Here is a 22,537-nt window from a genome sequence, read left to right on the forward strand (position 1 = left end):
TTAAAAATGTATAATTAAAGGTTAAGTTTTAATAGGATCCTAACTGTGATTATTGTTTAGTTGAGGACTCCCGAATTGGTCAGATTTAATTTTCTGTACTGTTCTGTGATTATTTATACCTCCATATACTCTAACAGGACACATGGACAGGATAGTACAATAACATTAGAGCGGTTCTGATTTTCTGGATACTGGTGGTAAAGGTTACTAGAGATGAGCCAATACTATTCGATCGAAAAGCTATTTGATCGAATAGTATGCTATTCGAGGTATTCGCCCTCCCACATCCCCTGGTGCTTTTTTCCAGCCAATAAACATACAGGGGGGAGGGACAGGCACTGGAAATAAGCATGATGTTAAAAAAAAACCTCTAATTGTGATTGACTGGCTAAACCATGTGACTCCCTGAATAGAAGAATAATAATTTGAGATTCGTGTCACTTGCTGGTTGGAGCTAGAGAGGAACAGACTGTACACCAGGGAGGGAGAACTTTTAGGTGAAGTTAGGTAGGAAGGAACCCCCAAAAGCCCTTGTTAGGGCTAAAAGTATTAAAAAAAAAAACCAGAGATTTTCAAGCTTTTGTGAGACAGGCAGTGTTTCTACACTGTATAAGCTGTTGTGAGACAGGCAGTGTGTATACACAGTGTGTATACCCACTGATAGTGTATACAGCTGTATACTGTAATTGTGGTATAATACCTTTTATCTTGCTACTACAGATTTGCGCAGTCTGCGTCCAGTGAAGGCGTTGACCAGCCCTTTATTTCTATTGTTGTAAAAACAATTTGATATCCGGTATACAGCTGTAGGCTATGTTCACGCTACGTATATTTGAGGCTGTATGTTTGAGGCTGTATAGCAACCAAAACAAGGAGTGGATTGAAAACACAGAAAGGCTCTGTTCACACAATGTTGAAACTGAGTGGATGGCCGCCATATAACGGTAAATAACTTCCATTATTTCAATACAACAGCCGTTGTTTTAAAATAACAGCACATATTTGCCATTAAATTACGACCATCCACTCAATTACAACATTATGTGAACAGAGCCTTTCTGTGTTTTCAATACACTCCTTGTTTAGGTTGCTATACAGCCTCAAACATACAGCCTCAAATATACGTAGTGTGAACATAGCCGTATACTGTAATTGTGGGATAATACCTTTTATCTTGCTACCACAGATTTTCGCAGTCTGCGTCCAGTGAAGACGCCAACCAGCCCTTTATTCTATTGTTTTAAAAACAATTTTATATCCGGTATACGGCTGTATACTGTAATTGTGGGATAATACCTTTTATCTTGCTACCACAGATTTGCGCAGTCTGCCTCCAATGAAGGCGCTGACCAGCCCTTTATTTCTATTGTTTTAAAAACAATTTTATATCCGGTATATGGCTGTATACTGTATTTGTGGGATAATACCTTTTATCTTGCTACCACAGATTTGCGCAGTCTGCCTCCAGTGAAGGCGCTGACCAGCCCTTTATTTCTATTGTTTTAAAAACAATTTTATATCCGGTATATGGCTGTATACTGTATTTGTGGGATAATACCTTTTATCTTGCTACCACAGATTTGCGCAGTCTGTGTCCAATATCTGGTATACAGCTGTATACTGTAATTGTGGGATAATACCTTTTATCTTGCTACCACAGATTTTCGCAGTCTGCGTCTAGTGAAGGCGCCAACCAGCCCTTTATTTCTATTGTTTTAAAAAAAATTCTATATCCGGTGTACAGCTGTATACTGTAATTGTGGGATAATACCTTTTATCTTGCTACCACAGATTTTCGCAGTCTGCGTCCAGTGAAGGCGCCAACCAGCCCTTTATTTCTATTGTTTTAAAAACAATTCTATATCCGGTATACGGCTGTATACTGTTAGAGTGGGATAAATAAAAACTAAATTGTATTGAAAAAAGTTAAACGGCTACTACAATGCGTAGCGCAAAGCAAAGAGGACAGGGATGCGGAAATGCTGCTGGGGTTTCAAGCCGCGGTCAAGTGATTGGGGATACCGCGCCTGCTTTAGAGGGACGTCCAGTATCGCCAGGGCCGGTTTTAGACTAGATGTGGCCCTGGGCAAAGTTAAAGGTGGGGCCCCAAATGCTGAAATATTTTAGCAACAATTTAAGGTCCCCATACATGTTACTCTTTTGTTGGTGGTACCTGTTGCTCCTGGTGGGTTCGGCCATCAGCGTAAGGTGTATGGGGCTCTCTGGACAGTCCTCTGACAGATGATATCAGTGGACATAGGGGGTCGAGCTTGATGGAAAATCAACGCCCAACCTCTTTGTTCTCAGAGATAAGCCGGCATCAGATCTGTATGGCTATGGCTTTCCCCTCTCATAGAGAACACAGGAACACTCAGATGTGCCAAATTTCTGTGTATGGGGAGGACGGGACCGGATGGGACAGATAATTGTCAGCTGAAGGATTGTTCAGCCAGCAGTTATTGGAAGTGTACGGCCACTTTTAAGGCCGTATTACACGGCCTGATATTCCGCAGAAGCGAGCGCCAATCTGGTAGAATGGAGCTCGCTTAGAGAGCCTACTACATGGCTCTTTTATGATGCAGCAAAAGCTATGGAGGAGATTTATCAAACTGGTGTAAAGAAGAATTGGCTCAGTTGCCCCTAGCAACCAATCAGATTCCACCTACTTAGAATGTGAGTAATGAAAGGTGGAATCTGATTGGTTGCTAGGGGCAACTGAGCCAGTTTCATTTTACACCATGTTTGATAAATTTCCCCCCCTATGTGTATATATACAGTATATCATTAGTGATGTGTGTGCAATCCTTGCTGTATATAGTAAACAATAAAGATATATACTACCTGATTAAGGTCCCCCGGTGTCCTCAGGCCTTGTCTGTGATATATACTACCTGATTATGTTCCCCAGTGTCCTCTCAGAGCGATAGCGTCCTGATTCGGACAATTTTCGCTCCATGTATTAGGGCCCTTACTCAGTTCAGAAGGTTACATGCCGGGACTGCCGCTATATGCCAGGACTGCCGCTACATGTCAGGACTGCAGCTACATTATGGGTCTGCCGCAACATGTTGGGACTGCCGCTACATGTCGGGACTGCCGCTACATGTCAGGACTGCCGCTACATGTCGGGACTGCCGCTACATGCCGGGACTGCCCCTACATGCCGGGACTGCCCCTACATGCCGGGACTGCCCCTACATGCCGGGACTGCCCCTACATGCCGGGACTGCCGCTACATTATGGGACTGCCCCTACATTATGGGACTGCCCCTACATTATGGGACTGCCCCTACATGGCAGGACTGCCGCTACATTCTGGGACTGCCGCTACATTATGGGACTGCCGCTACATTATGGGACTGCCACTACATGCCAGGACTGCCGCTAGTGGTGTAAACACAAGAACTATTTATATGAATTGCATAAAAAAAATAAAATAAAAAAATCACTATAATCAGGACCAAATATTACCTCCATACCGTTATTGAAGAAAACACACTATATATAGGCCAATATTACCACCATAAAAGTGACCGCCCCATAATGACTTTATATACACTATATACAGACCAATATTACCGCCATAGAGTGACCACCGCATGACTCTTTATATACACTATATACAGACCAATATTACCGCTATAGACTGACCACTGTATAATGAATGACTCTATATACACTGTATACAGACCAATATTATGTGTCTGTAACTCTATGGCTGTACTTTTGGTCTGTATATAGTTTATATATAGAGTCATTATGTGGTGGTCACTGTATGGCGGCAATTTGGCAATATCATTATGTGGTGGTCAATCTATGGCAGTAATGACTATATATACACTATATACCGACCAATATTAATGCCAAAGAGTGACCACCGCATAATGACACTTTATACAGACCAATATTATTGCCAAAGAGTGACCACCGCATAATGACACTTTATACAGACCAATATTATTGCCAAAGAGTGACCACTGCATAATGACACTTTATACAGACCAATATTATTGCCAAAGAGTGACCACCGCATAATGGCTCTATATACAGACCAATATTACCGCCATAGACTGACCACCACATAATAACTCTATATACAGACCAATATTACTGCCATACAGTGACCACCACATAACTCTATATACACACTATATACAGACCAATATTACCGCCATAGAGTGTCCGCCACATAACTCTATATACACACTATATACAGACCAATATTACCGCCATAGAGTGACCGCCACATAACTCTATATACACACTATATACAGACCAATATTACCGCCATAGATTGACCACTGCATAATGACTCTGTATCCAGACCAATATTATGTGGCGATCACTCTATGGCTGTACTATTGGTCTGTATATAGTGTATATAGTCATTATGTGGTGGTCACTGTATGGCGGTAATATTGGTCTGTATATAGTGTCATTATGTGGTAGTCAATCTATGGCAGTAATGACTATATATACACTATATACAGAGCAATATTAATGCCAAAGAGTGACCGCCACATAATGACTCTATATACAGACCAATATTACCGCCATACAGTGACCACCACCTAAGGACTGAATACCACCTTATTTTTTTTTCTCACCGTATTGCCTTATATACATAGGAGCTGCAGCCAATCAGCGGCCTCAGTGGTCACCTGCAGCAATTACATAGGACTGATGAGGCCAGAGAATGGCTGCAGCTCCTATATACAGTCTATTCACCTCAACACTTGGAGTCAGCAGTGCTAATACACACACACCATTATATATATATATATATATATATATATATATATATATATATATATATATATACACACACCATTATATATATATATATATATATATATATTCACACCATTATATATATATATATATATATATATATATATATATATATATATACACACACACACACCATTTTATATATATATATATATATATATATATATATATATATATATAATATATATATACACACACACCATTATATATATATATATATATATATATATATATATATATATATATATAAAAAATTGAACACGAGGACGGCACTCCAGTAGTGTATAGTGAGGATTTATTCACCCAATCACAAACAGCTATATATATATATATATATATATATATATATATATATATATATATATATATATACATATATACACACACACACAGCTATATATATATATATATATATATATATATACACACACACACACCATTATATATATATATATATATATATATATATATATATATATATATATATATACACACACACACTCACACACCCATGAAAACACATTATACAGATACAAACCATCCAGTCCACACACTATACACAGGACATGTAACACACACTGCATTCATGCATTATACACCTACATTCATACACATTACACACTACATGTACAGTATACTTACCCCCTCTAGCATGCTGGGTGTAGTGGTGAATCCCCCTCATGTACCTTGCAGCAGCAGCAGGCTGTCATCCTCACCCGGCAGCCCTCTCCTCCATCGTCCCGACAGCTCCACACCAGAGCAGGAAGTCACGTGCAGAGAGGAGCTGGAGGGAGGGGGAGGGGGAGCTACACACACGGAGCAGACACCAGCCCAGCGTCCTGCAGCCTCTGCGTGACCCCTGATGGCAGCAGCCGGGGATCACTGCCAGACGCTGCAGGACGCTGTCTGTGCTCTCCTCTCCTCTCCACTGGAACTGCGGTAGGGGGCCCCTGGGGGATGGGGGCCCTGGGCATTTGCCCTGCTTGCCCCCCCCTAACGCCGGCCATGAGTATCGCACGCATCCACCATCCCTGGCTTTATAGGACAGTTGTGCAGGAGGCGGGGTACACAACTGTCAAGGCCCGATCAGCGTGACCAAGTGTTACGATGGATGTCGGAGAGTGTTTCCAGTCATTTATCCACTCACTCCAGTCTCGAGGCTAGCCAAGAGTCTGACACTCATGTCTCCAAACCTGCACAATTAGTCCATCATAGTCATCCCACCCTTGCCCACTCCGAGGAGCTCTTTTCGGGTCTTTTTCCCCAATTGGACAGTGTTCAAATACTTGATGAATCCCAGGAGCTACCTGAGGATTTTATCTGTAGCAATGCACAAAATCTGGAGCATTCGCCATGTCCAGTTGATTTTGCTGTTGTGGACCGGCAACCTAAAGTCATGAGGACTGACAATGAGGAGACCCCATTGCCGTTAAGCCAAACAGTTGACATGCCCAGTGTGCAGGAGGAGCAGCAGAGTGAGGAGATAGAGGAGGAGGGGCTGGACAATGAAGCGAACAACCCAACCTGGCAAGGGGTGATGTCCAATAGGGAAAGTAGTGAAGGTGTGGAGGCCCGCACCGCACCAAAAAAAAAGGCAGAGGGATGTCCAGAGGTAGAGGACAGATGAGTCAGCGAAGGCAGGCCAGAGTCACCAGGGCTGAAGCTTTTCCCTGAAGCAGCCAGTCGCGCCAAGCTCCCCCTTGAGGTCATGCAGTTCTTTGGTGTGGAGGTTTTTAAATGTTTGTGCAGATGACAAGCTGAGCGCGATGTGCTCGCTATGTCACTCCAAACTGAGTAGAGGCTCGGAAAAGAGCAACTTGACCACCTTGATCATGCGGCATCACCTGGAAGCAAAGCACTGGGCTCAGTGGGAAAGAGCAAGCACAGGAGAACCTGCGCACGGCGTTGCCACTGCTGACTCTTTTCCTGTTCTCTCTGCTAGCGCTACAGTCCAGATCACCACCAGCCAGGACACCTCGCCATCTGCCTGTGCGTCGGCCACTTTAGTGCCTTCTTCACCTTCCTCTTTGCTTGCATCTGCTCCTTTGCCTGCACCATCATGCGCCTCTTCACTGCAATTGTCCATTAGTCACGCATTTGATCGCAGGCGTAAGTACACCTCTACTCACCCCTCTGCCCAAGCCTTAAACTGCCACACCTCCAAATTGCTGGCCATGGAGATGTTGCCGTTTAGGCTTGTGGAGACGCAAGCCTTCCGTGACCTGATGGCAGCTGCCGCACCTCGTTATTTCGTCCCTAGCCGCCACTACTTTTTCAGGTGTGTCGTTGCTGCCTTGCACCAGCATGTATCCCGTAACATCGGGCGGGCCCTAAGTTACGCGGTTAGCGCGTAGGTCCACTAGACCACCAACGCTTAGACAATTGCTTGCGGCCAGGGATGCTATATCTCACTAATGGCTCACTGGGTGAATGTTGTGGAGGCGGATACCGGGTCTCAATCAGGGACAGCCTCCCTCCTCCCCCCACCTAAGATTGCCAGCACGGGCTCTGACAACCCCTCCCTCTCCTCCTCTGTAAAATCGTCCTCAGCGGTGAGCTGGAAACGCTGCAGCACTTGCGTGGGGAGATGTCAGCAGGCCGTGCTCAAGCTTAACAGCCTGGGTGATAAGAAGCACAACACCCCAGAGGTTAAGGATGCCATCTTTCAGCAGGCAGAAATGTGGGACCAGGCGTGGTCGTGTGTGAAAATCGCCGTAACTTGGTGATGGCTCTGGATCTTGGAGAACTCCAACACATTCCATGCCTGGCCCACGTTCCACACTGCTAGCCTTAAAAAGCTACAAAAACACCTGCATTTGCCCGAACACCGGCTGTTGTGCGATGTCAACACTCGCTGGAATTCTACTTATCATATGTTGTCCAGGGTGTGTGAGCAGCAGAGAGCTCTCATGGAATACCAGCTCCAAAACCCATGGGTGCCTTCAACTCAGCTCCCTCAGTTTGCCAATCATGAGTGGCCATGGATGGCAGACTTATGCGATGTTTTGAGGAGTCCACCATGAGGATCAGCTGCGACGATGCCATAGTGAGCGTGACCATCCCACTCCTATGTGTCGTTAAAGAATCCCTCATCGCCTTCAGGGAAAACGCCTTGCACGCACAGGAGACTAGGATGGGAGGAGACGGGACAGAACTAGACAGTCACACTACACTCCTGTCAGCTTCGATTCCTGGAGGAAGAAGAAGAGGAGGAGGCTGTTGGCCACACTGTCGGCGAGGCTAGCGGTGCAGTTGTGTGTGGCCTATTGGTCCAGCGAGGATAGGGCCAAGAGGAGGCAGAGGAGGAAGGGCAGGAGGAAATGTTGAGTGGTCCTTCTGGTGGGGGCAGCAAAGTGATGCCAATTCACAGCCTGGCACATATGGCTGAATTTATCTTGGGCTGCTTTGCGAGGGACAAACACGTTGTCCACATAATGGGGAGCAAGAAACTGGGTTTTCCCAATGCTAGACCCCCAGTATAAAGATAATGTCTCCTCGTTTATTCCAGTAGAGGAGAGGACCACCAGACTACTTGAGTACCAGAGAGAACTGCTGCAGAATATGATGGAGATATTTTTTTACCTTCCATTGCTGGCGGCAGTGATAAGAGTTCCTCCCAAAGCCGGACAACATCCATCAGGTCCACGGCTAACGGGAACACTCTCCAAAGTATGGGACACGTTTATGGCACCCCTCACCAAAGTACCATCACTGCAGGGCCTAGTACGGACAGGAGGGACAAGTATCGGCAGATGTTGCGGGAGTACCTGGCCGACCACAACCCTGCCCTCCTTGATCCCTCGGCGCCCTACACGTATTGGGTCTCCAAGTTGGACATGTGGCTCGAACTCTTATTATATGCCTTGGAGGTGCAAGCCTGCCCTGCCGCCAGTGTTCTGTCTTTAGCGCAGCTGGGGGCATCATCACAGATAAGCGCAGCCGCCTGTCAACTGACAGTGGTGACCGGCCTCATAATATGAGCAGATGATGGGAGGAGTAGTACTAGGGAGATCCGCGGCACCAAGCCCCCCCCCTCAGCCGACATTGCCCCCACACCCACTGCACAGCTGCTGCCGACGCCGGTGCCGCAGGTACCCTCCCCGCATCTGGCCCCCCAGCCGTCGCTAACCTCCCTGGACCAGGCCCCCCAGCCTCTCCCGCCGTCGGTAACTTCCTGGACCTAAATAATTCATAGCTTCCAGGAGCTCTTTTTGACTGTTATATGTAAGAACTTGCTTTATCTATATTAGTTATCTGCTTGTTTTTCTTGCAATCTTATTTTGGGGACTTTAAAACCAATTACCAGTTTTGTGTGGCTACTCATCTAGGATTTTAACGGCTAGTGTGTCTGCATCTATTTTTGCTTCCGCCAATCCTGTTCTGCCTTCACCTATTTAAAGTCATTTCACCTGTATTTGGTGCAATTGTGCGAGATACAAAATGTATGAGATATCCGGACATATGCGATCTCACACTTAGGCCTTACCCACACATCAGTTTTGAAAACAGTTGTTTACGTACCCTCCCATCAGTTTTTGCAGAAAAACTAAAATGTGGATAAGGCTTTAGCTGCAATGACCAATACTGTGCCCACATTCGTATGTCATGACTATTCCATGTTCTACCACGATACAATAACACTATGTATGTCAGATTAGTTACTTGAAGAATAGTTAGGTTTAGAAATCCTTAGTACCTTTACATTGTGGGCTTTCTGCAGACCACCGACCAGGAGTCACACACTGAATTGATGAATTTCCCTCCAAGATGAATCCTTTGTCACAGGTGATGTTACATGCAGCATTATACGGCAGCATTTCTCCGTCACCGGAACAGGCTATTGCTCCATTTTTTGGTGCTGGAGGACGGTCGCACTGAATAGCTGAAAAAGGAAGAGAAAGTCTAAATGATCATCTCAGTTTGGAGGCAACTTCTACTTTGGGAGCAGCAGATATCCAGCATCATTACCTTCACATGTTGGGGGGCTTCCCGACCACTGCCCAGGAGTTGTACAAAGCAATGATGAAGATCCCACCATGGTGAACTCTTTTTTGCAGCTGAAATTACACATGGAATTTTCTGGAAGATGGTCTCCATGATGAGAACAGTTCATTACTCCATTGTATGGCACGTCTGGGCACTCGCATTGAATAACTGTTCAAGAAGAAGAAATATTAGAAATATAGTTGTTCAGTAAATTGATAAGAAAGAAATTACATGTGCCTTTGTATTTACGAAGCCCAGTGTAAAGTAAGGCCAAGTTCTTATATGTCTGGTAAACTGGAGCCAGATGGGAATGCTGGATCCAACAAGCTGGATTTAGTTGTTTCTTTACTAAACATGCATTGTTCATGAAATATTACAATATGTACACTAGTGGCAGTTATTTCTTAATAGAAAAGACCCTATATGCCAAATCCTGCTTGTGAGGTCAAAGACATTCAGATCCAGCGAGGAAGTGAAAAAATGCAAAAGAAAAAAAAATAGATCTATAAATCATCAGCATGTACAGGAAACCCTGATGTGATCCTTACAACAGGTATGTAGTTCAGCTTCTTAAGGCCCTATGACACCAAATGATTATTGTCCATACTTGGCAGATTACTGGATGTTCCGGAGATTAACCGTAATCGTTTGTTAAAACACCACGCTCAGATGACATGCAATATGTTGGCTTATCGCAGTCTCTTAACATGTTGAAACGTCCCGATCAGTGCATCGACGGTCTGCGGCACATCACTCCATGTAGCAGACCATTGTTGACTTCAATGGGCCGCCTGGGCAATCTAAGGATCATCCAGGCAGCCCCTCCCACTGCTCCCCGCTCGCTGTCTGTGTGTGTAATAGTGCAGACAGTGAGCAGGGAACAAGGAGGACACGAGCGCTGACCTGACAGGCGCTCGCATCCTCCTCAGTATTGTGCACTGTAAAATGGTCTATACTCCTTATTACAGCCATGAAGGGTGTGTGAATGTACCAAAAACGCCTAGGTGTCTTTCTAGATATTACATCAGGGGTTTCCTGTACAAGCAGATGGTTTTATAAATAAATGTTCTTTGCACCTTTTTTGTACCAGTTCGCTGGATTCAAATTTCTACACAGTATTGGAGGGTGGCTCCTCTCAAACACAGGAAGGACTTCATAAATGGCAAGCTGGCCTTTCTTTTTCATTTACTATACAGTGGTCCCTCAACTTACAATGGCCTCAGGTTACAATATTTTCAACATACAATGGTCCTTTCTAGACCATTGTATGTTAAGTCTGATCTCAAGTTACAATGCTACAGACCATCAGGATTTGTGGAATATGTGAAAAGGGAAATGATCAAGCAATAAAAGTGGCCATTTCATTGCAGTGCATGCAGTGATCGGCTGTCTAGTATCTCCTCTGTACAGTACCGTGTAATACTACACGTCCTGTGCTGCTCTTTACCTGTGCTAGGATAAGTTGCTCCTTTAGACACCAGGTGAGGGCAGCTTCATTTCATTTATCTGGGACCCTGTGTGATCTGTACAAGACCCTTAAAATGCTCTAAATAGAAAATAATTCATAGCTTCCAGTAGCTCTTTTGACTGTTGTATGTAAGAACTTGCTTTATCTATATTAGTTATCTGCTTATTTTTCTTGCAATCTTATTTTTTTTTTCTCATTTTGGGGACTTCAAAACCAATTACCAGTTTTCCATAGAGATTTGGTCTCAAAATACAATTTATTCAACATACAATGGTTGTTGTGGACATGTAGTGTGGCTATATTTGTGGTTGGTCAGGACAAAATATTGGTGCATTTGACTATATTCTTTGGTCACAAATAATACAGCATATTCTGTTCTCTTTGTTGGTCCTAGCTCTTCTGGTGTCGCTTGGATTCCTCGCTCCTTCAGGTCTCTGTTGCTGGCTTCCGGCCATTGCTGCAGTGTCACCTTTCACCATTAGGGTGCATGTGTGGCTACTCACCTAGGTTTTTAATGGCTAGTGTGTCTGCATCTATTTTTGCTTCAGCCAATCCTGTTCTGCCTTCACCTAGTCATTTCCTCTGTATTTGGTGCAGTTGTGCGAGATACAAAATGTATGAGATATCCGGACATATGCGATCTCACACTTAGGCCTTAACCACACATCAGTTTTGAAAACAGTTGTTTACGTACCCTCCCATCAGTTTTTGCAGAAAAACTAAAATGTGGATGAGGCTTTAGCTGCAATGTCCAATACTGTGCCCACATTCGTATGTCATGACTATTCCATGTTCTACCACGATACAATAACACTATGTATGTCAGACAAGTTACTTGAAGAATAGTTAGGTTTAGAAATCCTTAGTACCTTTACAATGTGGGATTTCTGCAGACCACCGACCAGGAGTCACACACTGAATTGATGGATTTCCCTCCAAGATGAATCCTTTGTCACAGGTGATGTTACATGCAGCATTATACGGCAGCATTTCTCCGTCACCGGAACAGGCTATTGCTCCATTTTTTGGTGCTGGAGGACGGTCGCACTGAATAGCTGAAAAAGGAAGAGAAAGTCTAAATTATCATCTCAGTTTGGAGGCAACTTCTACTTTGGGAGCAGCAGATATCCAGCATCATTACCTTCACATGTTGGGGGGCTTCCCGACCACTGCCCAGGAGTTGTACAAAGCAATGATGAAGATCCCACCATGGTGAACTCTTTTTTGCAGCTGAAATTACACATGGAATTTTCTGGAAGATGGTCTCCATGATGAGAACAGTTCATTACTCCATTGTATGGCACGTCTGGGCGCTCGCATTGAATAACTGTTCAAGAAGAAGAAATATTAGAAATATAGTTGTTAAGTAAATTGATAAGAAAGACATTACATGTGCCTTTGTATTTACGAAGCCCAGTGTAAAGTAAGGCCAAGTTCTTATATGTCTGGTAAACTGGAGCCAGATGGGAATGCTGGATCCAACAAGCTGGATTTAGTTGTTTCTTTACTAAACATGCATTGTTCATGAAATATTACAATATGTACACTAGTGGCAGTTATTTCTTAATAGAAAAGACCCTATATGCCAAATCCTGCTTGTGAGGTCAAAGACATTCAGATCCAGCGAGGAAGTGAAAAAATGCAAAAGAAAAAAAAATAGATCTATAAATCATCAGCATGTACAGGAAACCCTGATGTGATCCTTACAACAGGTATGTAGTTCAGCTTCTTAAGGCCCTATGACACCAAATGATTATTGTCCATACTTGGCAGATTACTGGATGTTCCGGAGATTAACCGTAATCGTTTGTTAAAACACCACGCTCAGATGACATGCAATATGTTGGCTTATCGCAGTCTCTTAACATGTTGAAACGTCCCGATCAGTGCATCGACGGTCTGCGGCACATCACTCCAGGGCCGGGACAAGGAGTTTTGGTGCCCTAGGCAGAGAAGGCAAATGGCGCCCCCCCCCCCCACATTAGAATTGGTTCTCCTCGCACAGTATAATGCCCTGAATGTACCCCCACACTGTATTAAGAGCCCCAATACATACAGTAGTTACCTTATAACACTATTTCCACCATACAGTGATTACGTATTACATGAAAACTGCACTGAACAGAACAGAAAGATATCCCCAATGATACCATTCCGTAATACTGCCACACCTTGACCCCTATCATTACAACCCTATAACTGTGCAGTTACATCCAGTGACTCACATGGGCCGTCTTCTCCGATCTGTCACATTTTCTTTTTCCCTCCATCCAGCCTGGGCCACCTAGAAGTCGTCTTCTGGCTGTGAATCTTCTCTCCAGAATCTGTCAGAGAAACATTTTAGGCTCCAACACATACAGTAGTTAGCCCCCTCTGTACCCCTATATAGTAGTTACACTCCTCTGTGCCCCCATAGTTTTAAGGTGTCCCTGTGCCCCAGTATTGTAGTAAAGCCCCTCTGTGCAGCCCCAATATAGTATAGACTGCTGTGTGCTGCCCCCAGAAATATATAGACCCCCTGAGTGCTCCCCCATAAATATATAGATCTCCTGTGTGCTCCCCCAGAAGTATATAGACCCCCTGTGTGCTCCCCAGAAGTATATAGAACCCCTGTGTGCTCTCCCAGAAGTATATAGACCCCGTGTGCTCCCCCAGTTATATATATAAATCCCCTGTGTGCTGCCCCCAGTTATACATAGACCCCCTGTGTGCTGCCCCCAGTTATACATAGACCCCCTGTGTGCTGCCCCCAGTTATACATAGACCCCTGTGTGCTCCTCCAGTTATACATAGACCCCCTGTGTGCTCCTCCAGTTATATATAGACCCCTGTGTGCTCTTCCAGTTATATATAGACCCCTGTGTGCTCTTCCAGTTATACATAGACCCCCTGTGTGCTGCCCCCAGTTATACATAGACCCCCTGTGTGCTCCTCCAGTTATATATAGACCCCTGTGTGCTCTTCCAGTTATACATAGACCCCCTGTGTGCTGCCCCCAGTTATACATAGACCCCCTGTGTGCTCCTCCAGTTATATATAGACCCCTGTGTGCTCTTCCAGTTATACATAGACCCCCTGTGTGCTGCCCCCAGTTATACATAGACCCCCTGTGTGCTCCTCCAGTTATATATAGACCCCTGTGTGCTCTTCCAGTTATATATAGACCCCTGTGTGCTCTTCCAGTTATATATAGACCCCTGTGTGCTCCCTAACCCTTCCCATATAACAGTAATTCTCCAAAACAGACAAAAAAAACCCCACTTATACTCACCTGGGCCATGCGTCTTCTCTTCACTGCACTCTTGTGGCAGAGTTACCTGCGGTCACAAGAGGCCGCTCTCCCCATCGCATAACAGTGCACCAACACACCCCTGACCCTGCAGAGCATCACATAACAGTCCACCCACACACCCCTGACCCTGCAGAACATCTCATATCTATGCACCCACACACCCCTGACCTGCAGAACATCTCATATATATGCACCTACACACCCCTGACCTGCAGAACATCTCACATCTATGCACCCACACACCCCTGACCTGCAGAACATCTCATATCTATGCACCCACACACCCCTGACCTGCAGAACATCTCATATCTATGCACCCACACACCCCTGACCTGCAGAACATCTCATATCTATGCACCCACACACCCCTGACCTGCAGAACATCTCACATCTATGCACCCACACACCCCTGACCTGCAGAACATCTCACATCTATGCACCCACACACCCCTGACCTGCAGAACATCTCACATCTATGCACCCACACACCCCTGACCTGCAGAACATCTCATATCTATGCACCCACACACCCCTGACCTGCAGAACATCTCACATCTATGCACCCACACACCCCTGACCTGCAGAACATCTCATATCTATGCACCCACACACCCCTGACCTGCAGAACATCTCACATCTATGCACCCACACACCCCTGACCTGCAGAACATCTCACATCTATGCACCCACACACCCCTGACCTGCAGAACATCTCACATCTATGCACCCACACACCCCTGACCTGCAGAACATCTCACATCTATGCACCCACACACCCCTGACCTGCAGAACATCTCACATCTATGCACCCACACACCCCTGACCTGCAGAACATCTCACATCTATGCACCCACACACCCCTGACCTGCAGAACATCTCATATCTATGCACCCACACACCCCTGACCTGCAGAACATCTCACATCTATGCACCCACACACCCCTGACCTGCAGAACATCTCACATCTATGCACCCACACACCCCTGACCTGCAGAACATCTTATATCTATGCACCCACACACCCCTGACCCTACAGAACATCTCATATCTATGCACCCCCCCCCCTGCAGAACATCTCATATTTATGCACCCACACACCCCTGCAGAACATCTCATATTTATGCACCCACACACCCCTGCAGAACATCTCATATCTATGCACACCCCCCCCCTGCAGAACATCTAATATCTATGCACACACACACACACACACCTGCAGAACATCTCATATCTATGCACCCACACACCCCTGACCTGCAGAACATCTCACATCTATGCACCCACACACCCCTGACCTGCAGAACATCTCACATCTATGCACCCACACACCCCTGACCTGCAGAACATCTCATATCTATGCAACCACACACCCCTGACCTGCAGAACATCTCATATCTCGCACCCACACACCCCTGCAGAACATCTCATATCTATGCACACACACACTCCTGCAGAACATCTCATATCTATGCACACACACACACACCCTACCCCTCCCCCTGCTGACCAGTGCCCTCAGTGTGGCTTACCTCCTGCTGATCTTATACACTGCCCTCACTGCCTCATAAACAGCCTAGGAAACTAGCTGCCTCATAGAGCCTAGCAAAGGAAGATAGCTCCTCCCACACTGGTCACATGGGCATGATGTCATCAAAGGTCCTTTACACCTCCTGGACACTCTATTCCTGCTGCTGTATGTAACAGTTACAGTGCAGGGCGGGCCGGCAGACAGGCAGGGGGGCGAGCGGGGGACAGGATGGATGGGTAAATAAATTACTTACCCATCCAGATGGCGCCCCCTGACGTTTGGCGCCCTAGGCCATCGCCTACCCCTGCCTACTCTTTGTCCCGGCCCTGCATCACTCCATGTAGCAGACCATTGTTGACTTCAATGGGCCGCCTGGGCAATCTAAGGATCATCCAGGCAGCCCCTCCCACTGCTCCCCGCTCGCTGTCTGTGTGTGTAATAGTGCAGACAGTGAGCAGGGAACAAGGAGGACACGAGCGCTGACCTGACAGGCGCTCGCATCCTCCTCAGTATTGTGCACTGTAAAATGGTCTATACTCCTTTTTACAGCCATGAAGGGTGTGTGAATGTACCAAAAATGCAGAGGTGTCTTTCTAGATATTACATCAGGGGTTTCCTGTACAAGCAGATGGTTTTATAAATAAATGTTATTTGCACCTTTTTTGTACCAGTTCGCTGGATTCAAATTTCTACACAGTATTGGAGGGTGGCTCCTCTCAAACACAGGAAGGACTTCATAAATGGCAAGCTGGCCTTTCTTTTTCATTTACTATACAGTGGTCCCTCAACTTACAATGGCCTCAGGTTACAATATTTTCAACATACAATGGTCCTTTCTAGACCATTGTATGTTAAGTCTGATCTCAAGTTACAATGCCACAGACCATCAGGATTTGTGGAATATGTGAAAAGGGAAATGATCAAGCAATAAAAGTGGCCATTTCATTGCAGTGCATGCAGTGATCGGCTGTCTAGTATCTCCTCTGTACAGTACCGTGTAATACTACACGTCCTGTGCTGCTCTTTACCTGTGCTAGGATAAGTTGCTCCTTTAGACACCAGGTGAGGGCAGCTTCATTTCATTTATCTGGGACCCTGTGTGATCTGTACAAGACCCTTAAAATGCTCTAAATAGAAAATAATTCATAGCTTCCAGTAGCTCTTTTGACTGTTGTATGTAAGAACTTGCTTTATCTATATTAGTTATCTGCTTATTTTTCTTGCAATCTTATTTTTTTTTCTCATTTTGGGGACTTCAAAACCAATTACCAGTTTTCCATAGAGATTTGGTCTCAAAATACAATTTATTCAACATACAATGGTCGTCGTGGACATGTAGTGTGGCCATATTTGTGGTTGGTCAGGACAAAATATTGGTACATTTGACTATATTCTTTGGTCACAAATAATGCAGCATGTTCTGTTCTCTTTGTTGGTCGTAGCTCTTCTGGTGTCGCTTGGATTCCTCGCTCCTTCAGGTCTCTGTTGCTGGCTTCCGGCCATTGCTGCAGTGTCACCTTTCACCATTAGGGTGCATGTGTGGCTACTCACCTAGGTTTTTAATGGCTAGTGTGTCTGCATCTATTTTTGCTTCGGCCAATCCTGTTCTGCCTTCACCTATTTAAAGTCATTTCACCTGTATTTGGTGCAGTTGTGCGACATACAAAATGTATGAGATATCCGGACATATGCGATCTCACACTTAGGCCTTACCCACACATCAGTTTTGAAAACAGTTGTTTACGTACCCTCCCATCAGTTTTTGCAGAAAAACTAAAATGTGGATGGGGCTTTAGCTGCAATGACCAATACTGTGCCCACATTCGTATGTCATGACTATTCCATGTTCTACCACGATACAATAACACTATGTATGTCAGATTAGTTACTTGAAGAATAGTTAGGTTTAGAAATCCTTAGTACCTTTACATTGTGGGCTTTCTGCAGACCACCGACCAGGAGTCACACACTGAATTGATGGATTTCCCTCCAAGATGAATCCTTTGTCACAGGTGATGTTACATGCAGCATTATATGGCAGCATTTCTCCGTCAGTTGAACAGGCTATTGCTCCATTTTTTGGTGCTGGAGGACGGTCGCACTGAATAGCTGAAAAAGGAAGAGAAAGTCTAAATTATCATCTCAGTTTGGAGACAACTTCTACTTTGGGAGCAGCAGATATCCAGCATCATTACCTTCACATGTTGGGGGGCTTCCTGACCACTGCCCAGGAGTTGTACAAAGCAATGATGAAGATCCCACCATGGTGAACTCTTTTTTGCAGCTGAAATTACACATGGAATTTTCTGGAAGATGGTCTCCATGATGAGAACAGTTCATTACTCCATTGTATGGCACTTCTGGGCACTCACATTGAATAACTGTTCAAGAAGAAGAAATATTAGAAATATAGTTGTTAAGTAAATTGATAAGAAAGACATTACATGTGCCTTTGTATTTACGAAGCCCAGTGTAAAGTAAGGCCAAGTTCTTATATGTCTGGTAAACTGGAGCCAGATGGGAATGCTGGATCCAACAAGCTGGATTTAGTTGTTTCTTTACTAAACATGCATTGTTCATGAAATATTACAATATGTACACTAGTGGCAGTTATTTCTTAATAGAAAAGACCCTATATGCCAAATCCTGCTTGTGAGGTCAAAGACATTCAGATCCAGCGAGGAAGTGAAAAAATGCAAAAGAAAAAAAAATAGATCTATAAATCATCAGCATGTACAGGAAACCCTGATGTGATCCTTACAACAGGTATGTAGTTCAGCTTCTTAAGGCCCTATGACACCAAATGATTATTGTCCATACTTGGCAGATTACTGGATGTTCCGGAGATTAACCGTTATCGTTTGTTAAAACACCACGCTCAGATGACATGCAATATGTTGGCTTATCGCAGTCTCTTAACATGTTGAAACGTCCCGATCAGTGCATCGACGGTCTGCGGCACATCACTCCATGTAGCAGACCATTGTTGACTTCAATGGGCCGCCTGGGCAATCTAAGGATCATCCAGGCAGCCCCTCCCACTGCTCCCCGCTCGCTGTCTGTGTGTGTAATAGTGCAGACAGTGAGCAGGGAACAAGGAGGACACGAGCGCTGACCTGACAGGTCGGCGCTCGCATCCTCCTCAGTATTGTGCACCAGAGCCGGACTGGGGCTGAAAAGCAGCCCGGGCACAAAACCCCCACCAGCCCCCATATATATCGTTGCCCCCCCACACACACCCATTTCGCCAACTATTTCGAACAGAAGAATTTTTAGCTCTACTTAGTCACATTACTTTCTTACATATGTAAAGCCCAGAATTATCACAAAAGAAAAATAAGTGTACACTACCAATATAATCAATAATACTGCCATACACTGACCATATAGTCACCAGATACAAGGTGTACACAGATGTAGCAGACTATTACACCTTCAAGACTACAGAATAGAATATAGCAGTGATATCAGCTACCAGGTGTACACAGATGTTGCAGAGTATTACACCCTGCAGACTATAGAAGAGTATACAGCAGTGATCAAACGCAGTCACAGGTAGAATACAGAACAGTTACAGAGGCTCTGTCCGCTCTCCTGTCATTGTGCTGTTCCCCTATCAGACTCCCAAATATATTATATATATTATCCCTCGCACAGTAAACACTTGCTGTTATTATTACTATGTCACACACTATTAGTACTATTATATAGTGTGTGAGCAGCAGGACTATCCTCAGAAGATGCAATATTAGCTGTCAGCAGGGGTGGACACAGACAGCAGAGGATCGCTGTGCAAGGATGTGCCTGAGCCCCCCATAACCTAAGTATCCCCCCACTCTTGCCCCTACATAAGTGATTACACTGGACTCACAGGTGGCGTCTTATCAGAGTCGCTCACTTTCTTTTTTCTTTCCCATCAGGCCCGGCCATCATGACTATTCTCCCGAGCACAATTCATCTCCACAGAATCTGCCAAAGAATTTAGGCTCCTGGCATTAGCACCATCCTTACTTCTATACACAGTCCCCATGTATTGCCACACACTGTAATAGTGCCCACTCTGTGCCCATATAATAGCCCTCTCTGCACCCCCATATAGTATACATAGCCCCCTTTGTGACCTCATATAGGGTATATATATCCCCACTGTGCCCCAATATAGTATATATATATCCCCACTGTGCCCCCATATAGTATATATATATCCCCACTGTGCCCCCATATAGTATATATATATCCCCACTGTGCCCCCATATAGTATATATATATCCCCACTGTGCCCCATATAGTATATATATATATATCCCCACTGTGCCCCCATATAGTATATATATATATATCCCCACTGTGCCCCCATATAATATATATATATCCCCACTGTGCCCCCATATAGTGTATATATATCCCCGCTGTGCCCCCATTTAGTGTATATATATATCCCCACTGTGCCCCATATATATATATATATATATATATATATATATATATATATCCCCACTGTGCCCCCATATAGTGTGTGTGTATATATATATATACCCACTGTACCCCCATATAGTGTATATATATATCCCCACTGTGCCCCCATATAGTGTATGTATATCCCCACTGTGCCCCCATATAGTGTATATATATCCCCACTGTGCCCCCATATAGTGTATATATATCCCCACTGTGCCCCCATATAGTATATATATATATATCCCCACTGTGCCCCCATATAATATATATATATCCCCACTGTGCCCCCATATAGTGTATATATATCCCCGCTGTGCCCCCATTTAGTGTATATATATATCCCCACTGTGCCCCATATATATATATATATATATATATATTTATTTATATCCCCACTGTGCCCCCATATAGTGTGTGTGTATATATATATATATATATACCCACTGTACCCCCATATAGTGTATATATATATCCCCACTGTGCCCCCATATAGTGTATGTATATCCCCACTGTGCCCCCATATAGTGTATATATATCCCCACTGTGCCCCCATATAGTGTATATATATCCCCACTGTGCCCCCATATAGTGTATATATATCCCCACTGTGCCCCCATATAGTGTATATATATCCCCACTGTGCCCCCATATAGTATATATATATATCTATCCCCACTGTGCCCCCATATAGTATATATATATCCCCACTGTGCCCCCATATAGTATATATATATCCCCACTGTGCCCCCATATAGTATATATATATATCCCCACTGTGCCCCCATATAGTGTATATATATCCCCACTGTGCCCCCATATAGTATATATATATCCCCACTGTGCCCCCATATAGTGTGTATATATCCCCACTGTGCCCCCATATAGTATATATATATCCCCACTGTGCCCCCATATAGTATATATATCCCCACTGTGCCCCCATATAGTGTATATATATCCCCACTGTGCCCCCATATAGTATACATATATCCCCACTGTGCCCCCATATAGTATATATATCCCCACTGTGCCCCCATATAGTATATATATATCCCCACTGTGCCCCCATATAGTATATATACATCCCCACTGTGCCCCCATATAGTATATATATATCCCCACTGTGCCCTCATATAGTGTATATATATCCCCACTGTGCCCCCATACAGTATATATATATCCCCACTGTGCCCCCATATAGTATATATATATCCCCACTGTGCCCCCATATAGTATATATATATATCTATCCCCACTGTTCCCTCATACAGTATATATATATCCCCACTGTGCCCCCATACAGTATATATCCCCACTGTGCCCTCATATAGTATATATATATCCCCACTGTGCCCCCATGTTCGTATGCCCCCTCTATGCCCCATATAGTTTTTAAATGCCCCTTTGTGCCCCATAATGTTCTATGCCCCCTCTTTGCCCCCTACAATGTATAAAGTATTTCTGTGTGCCCCCTTAGTTTTATATGCCCCATATGGTTTTTAAATATCCCCTCTGTGCCCATATATAGTTTTTTCCATGCCCCCTCTTTGCCCTAAATACTTTTCTATGTCCTGTGTGCCCTTGTTATGCTATGCCTCCTCTGTGCCCCGTATTTTGCCACCACCCACAGTGCCCCACCAGCAGTGACCCATCCATAGTGCCCTACCCGCGAAAAACAAACAAACATCATCTTACTTGTCACCCGTTCCTGCCGCTCCTCCCCCGGCAGCGCGCGTCTTCTCGCTCATCTTCCGGTGCAGGCAGCATAGTACAGGAGACTCTGCCTGGGCCGGACGTCGCAGCCTCTATCAGACGTCAGCGTGTGTGTGTGTCTTTAAGACGCACACGCTGACGTCACACGCTGACGTCTGATAGAGGCTGCGACGTCCGGCCCAGGCAGAGTCTCCTGTACTATGCTGCCTGCACCGGAAGATGAGCGAGAAGACGCGCGCTGCCGGGAGAGGAGCGGCAGGAACGGATGACAGGTGAGTTGTTGTTGTTTATTTTTTTTCCC

At 44.8% G+C, this 22,537-nt stretch overlaps 1 protein-coding gene across 4 annotated transcripts in view; it reads right to left on the reverse strand.

Moving 5' to 3' along the window:
* The window catches only part of LOC138788970 (P-selectin-like), a 110,138-nt gene that overhangs the window by 35,810 nt on the left and 51,791 nt on the right, over positions 1 to 22,537 (reverse strand). For all 4 annotated transcript variants that reach the window (XM_069967417.1, XM_069967419.1, XM_069967416.1 and 1 more), the window contains 6 exons: positions 18,261 to 18,446; positions 17,989 to 18,174; positions 12,387 to 12,572; positions 12,115 to 12,300; positions 9,760 to 9,945; positions 9,488 to 9,673 (listed from right to left, as the gene is read on the reverse strand). In XM_069967417.1, coding sequence (XP_069823518.1) covers positions 9,488 to 9,673; positions 9,760 to 9,945; positions 12,115 to 12,300; positions 12,387 to 12,572; positions 17,989 to 18,174; positions 18,261 to 18,446 — 1,116 coding nt within the window. The remainder of the gene's footprint in view (positions 1 to 9,487; positions 9,674 to 9,759; positions 9,946 to 12,114; positions 12,301 to 12,386; positions 12,573 to 17,988; positions 18,175 to 18,260; positions 18,447 to 22,537) is intronic.

The sequence above is a fragment of the Dendropsophus ebraccatus genome, chromosome 4 (genome assembly GCF_027789765.1).
Source record: "Dendropsophus ebraccatus isolate aDenEbr1 chromosome 4, aDenEbr1.pat, whole genome shotgun sequence".
NCBI classification, from domain to species: domain Eukaryota; kingdom Metazoa; phylum Chordata; class Amphibia; order Anura; family Hylidae; genus Dendropsophus; species Dendropsophus ebraccatus.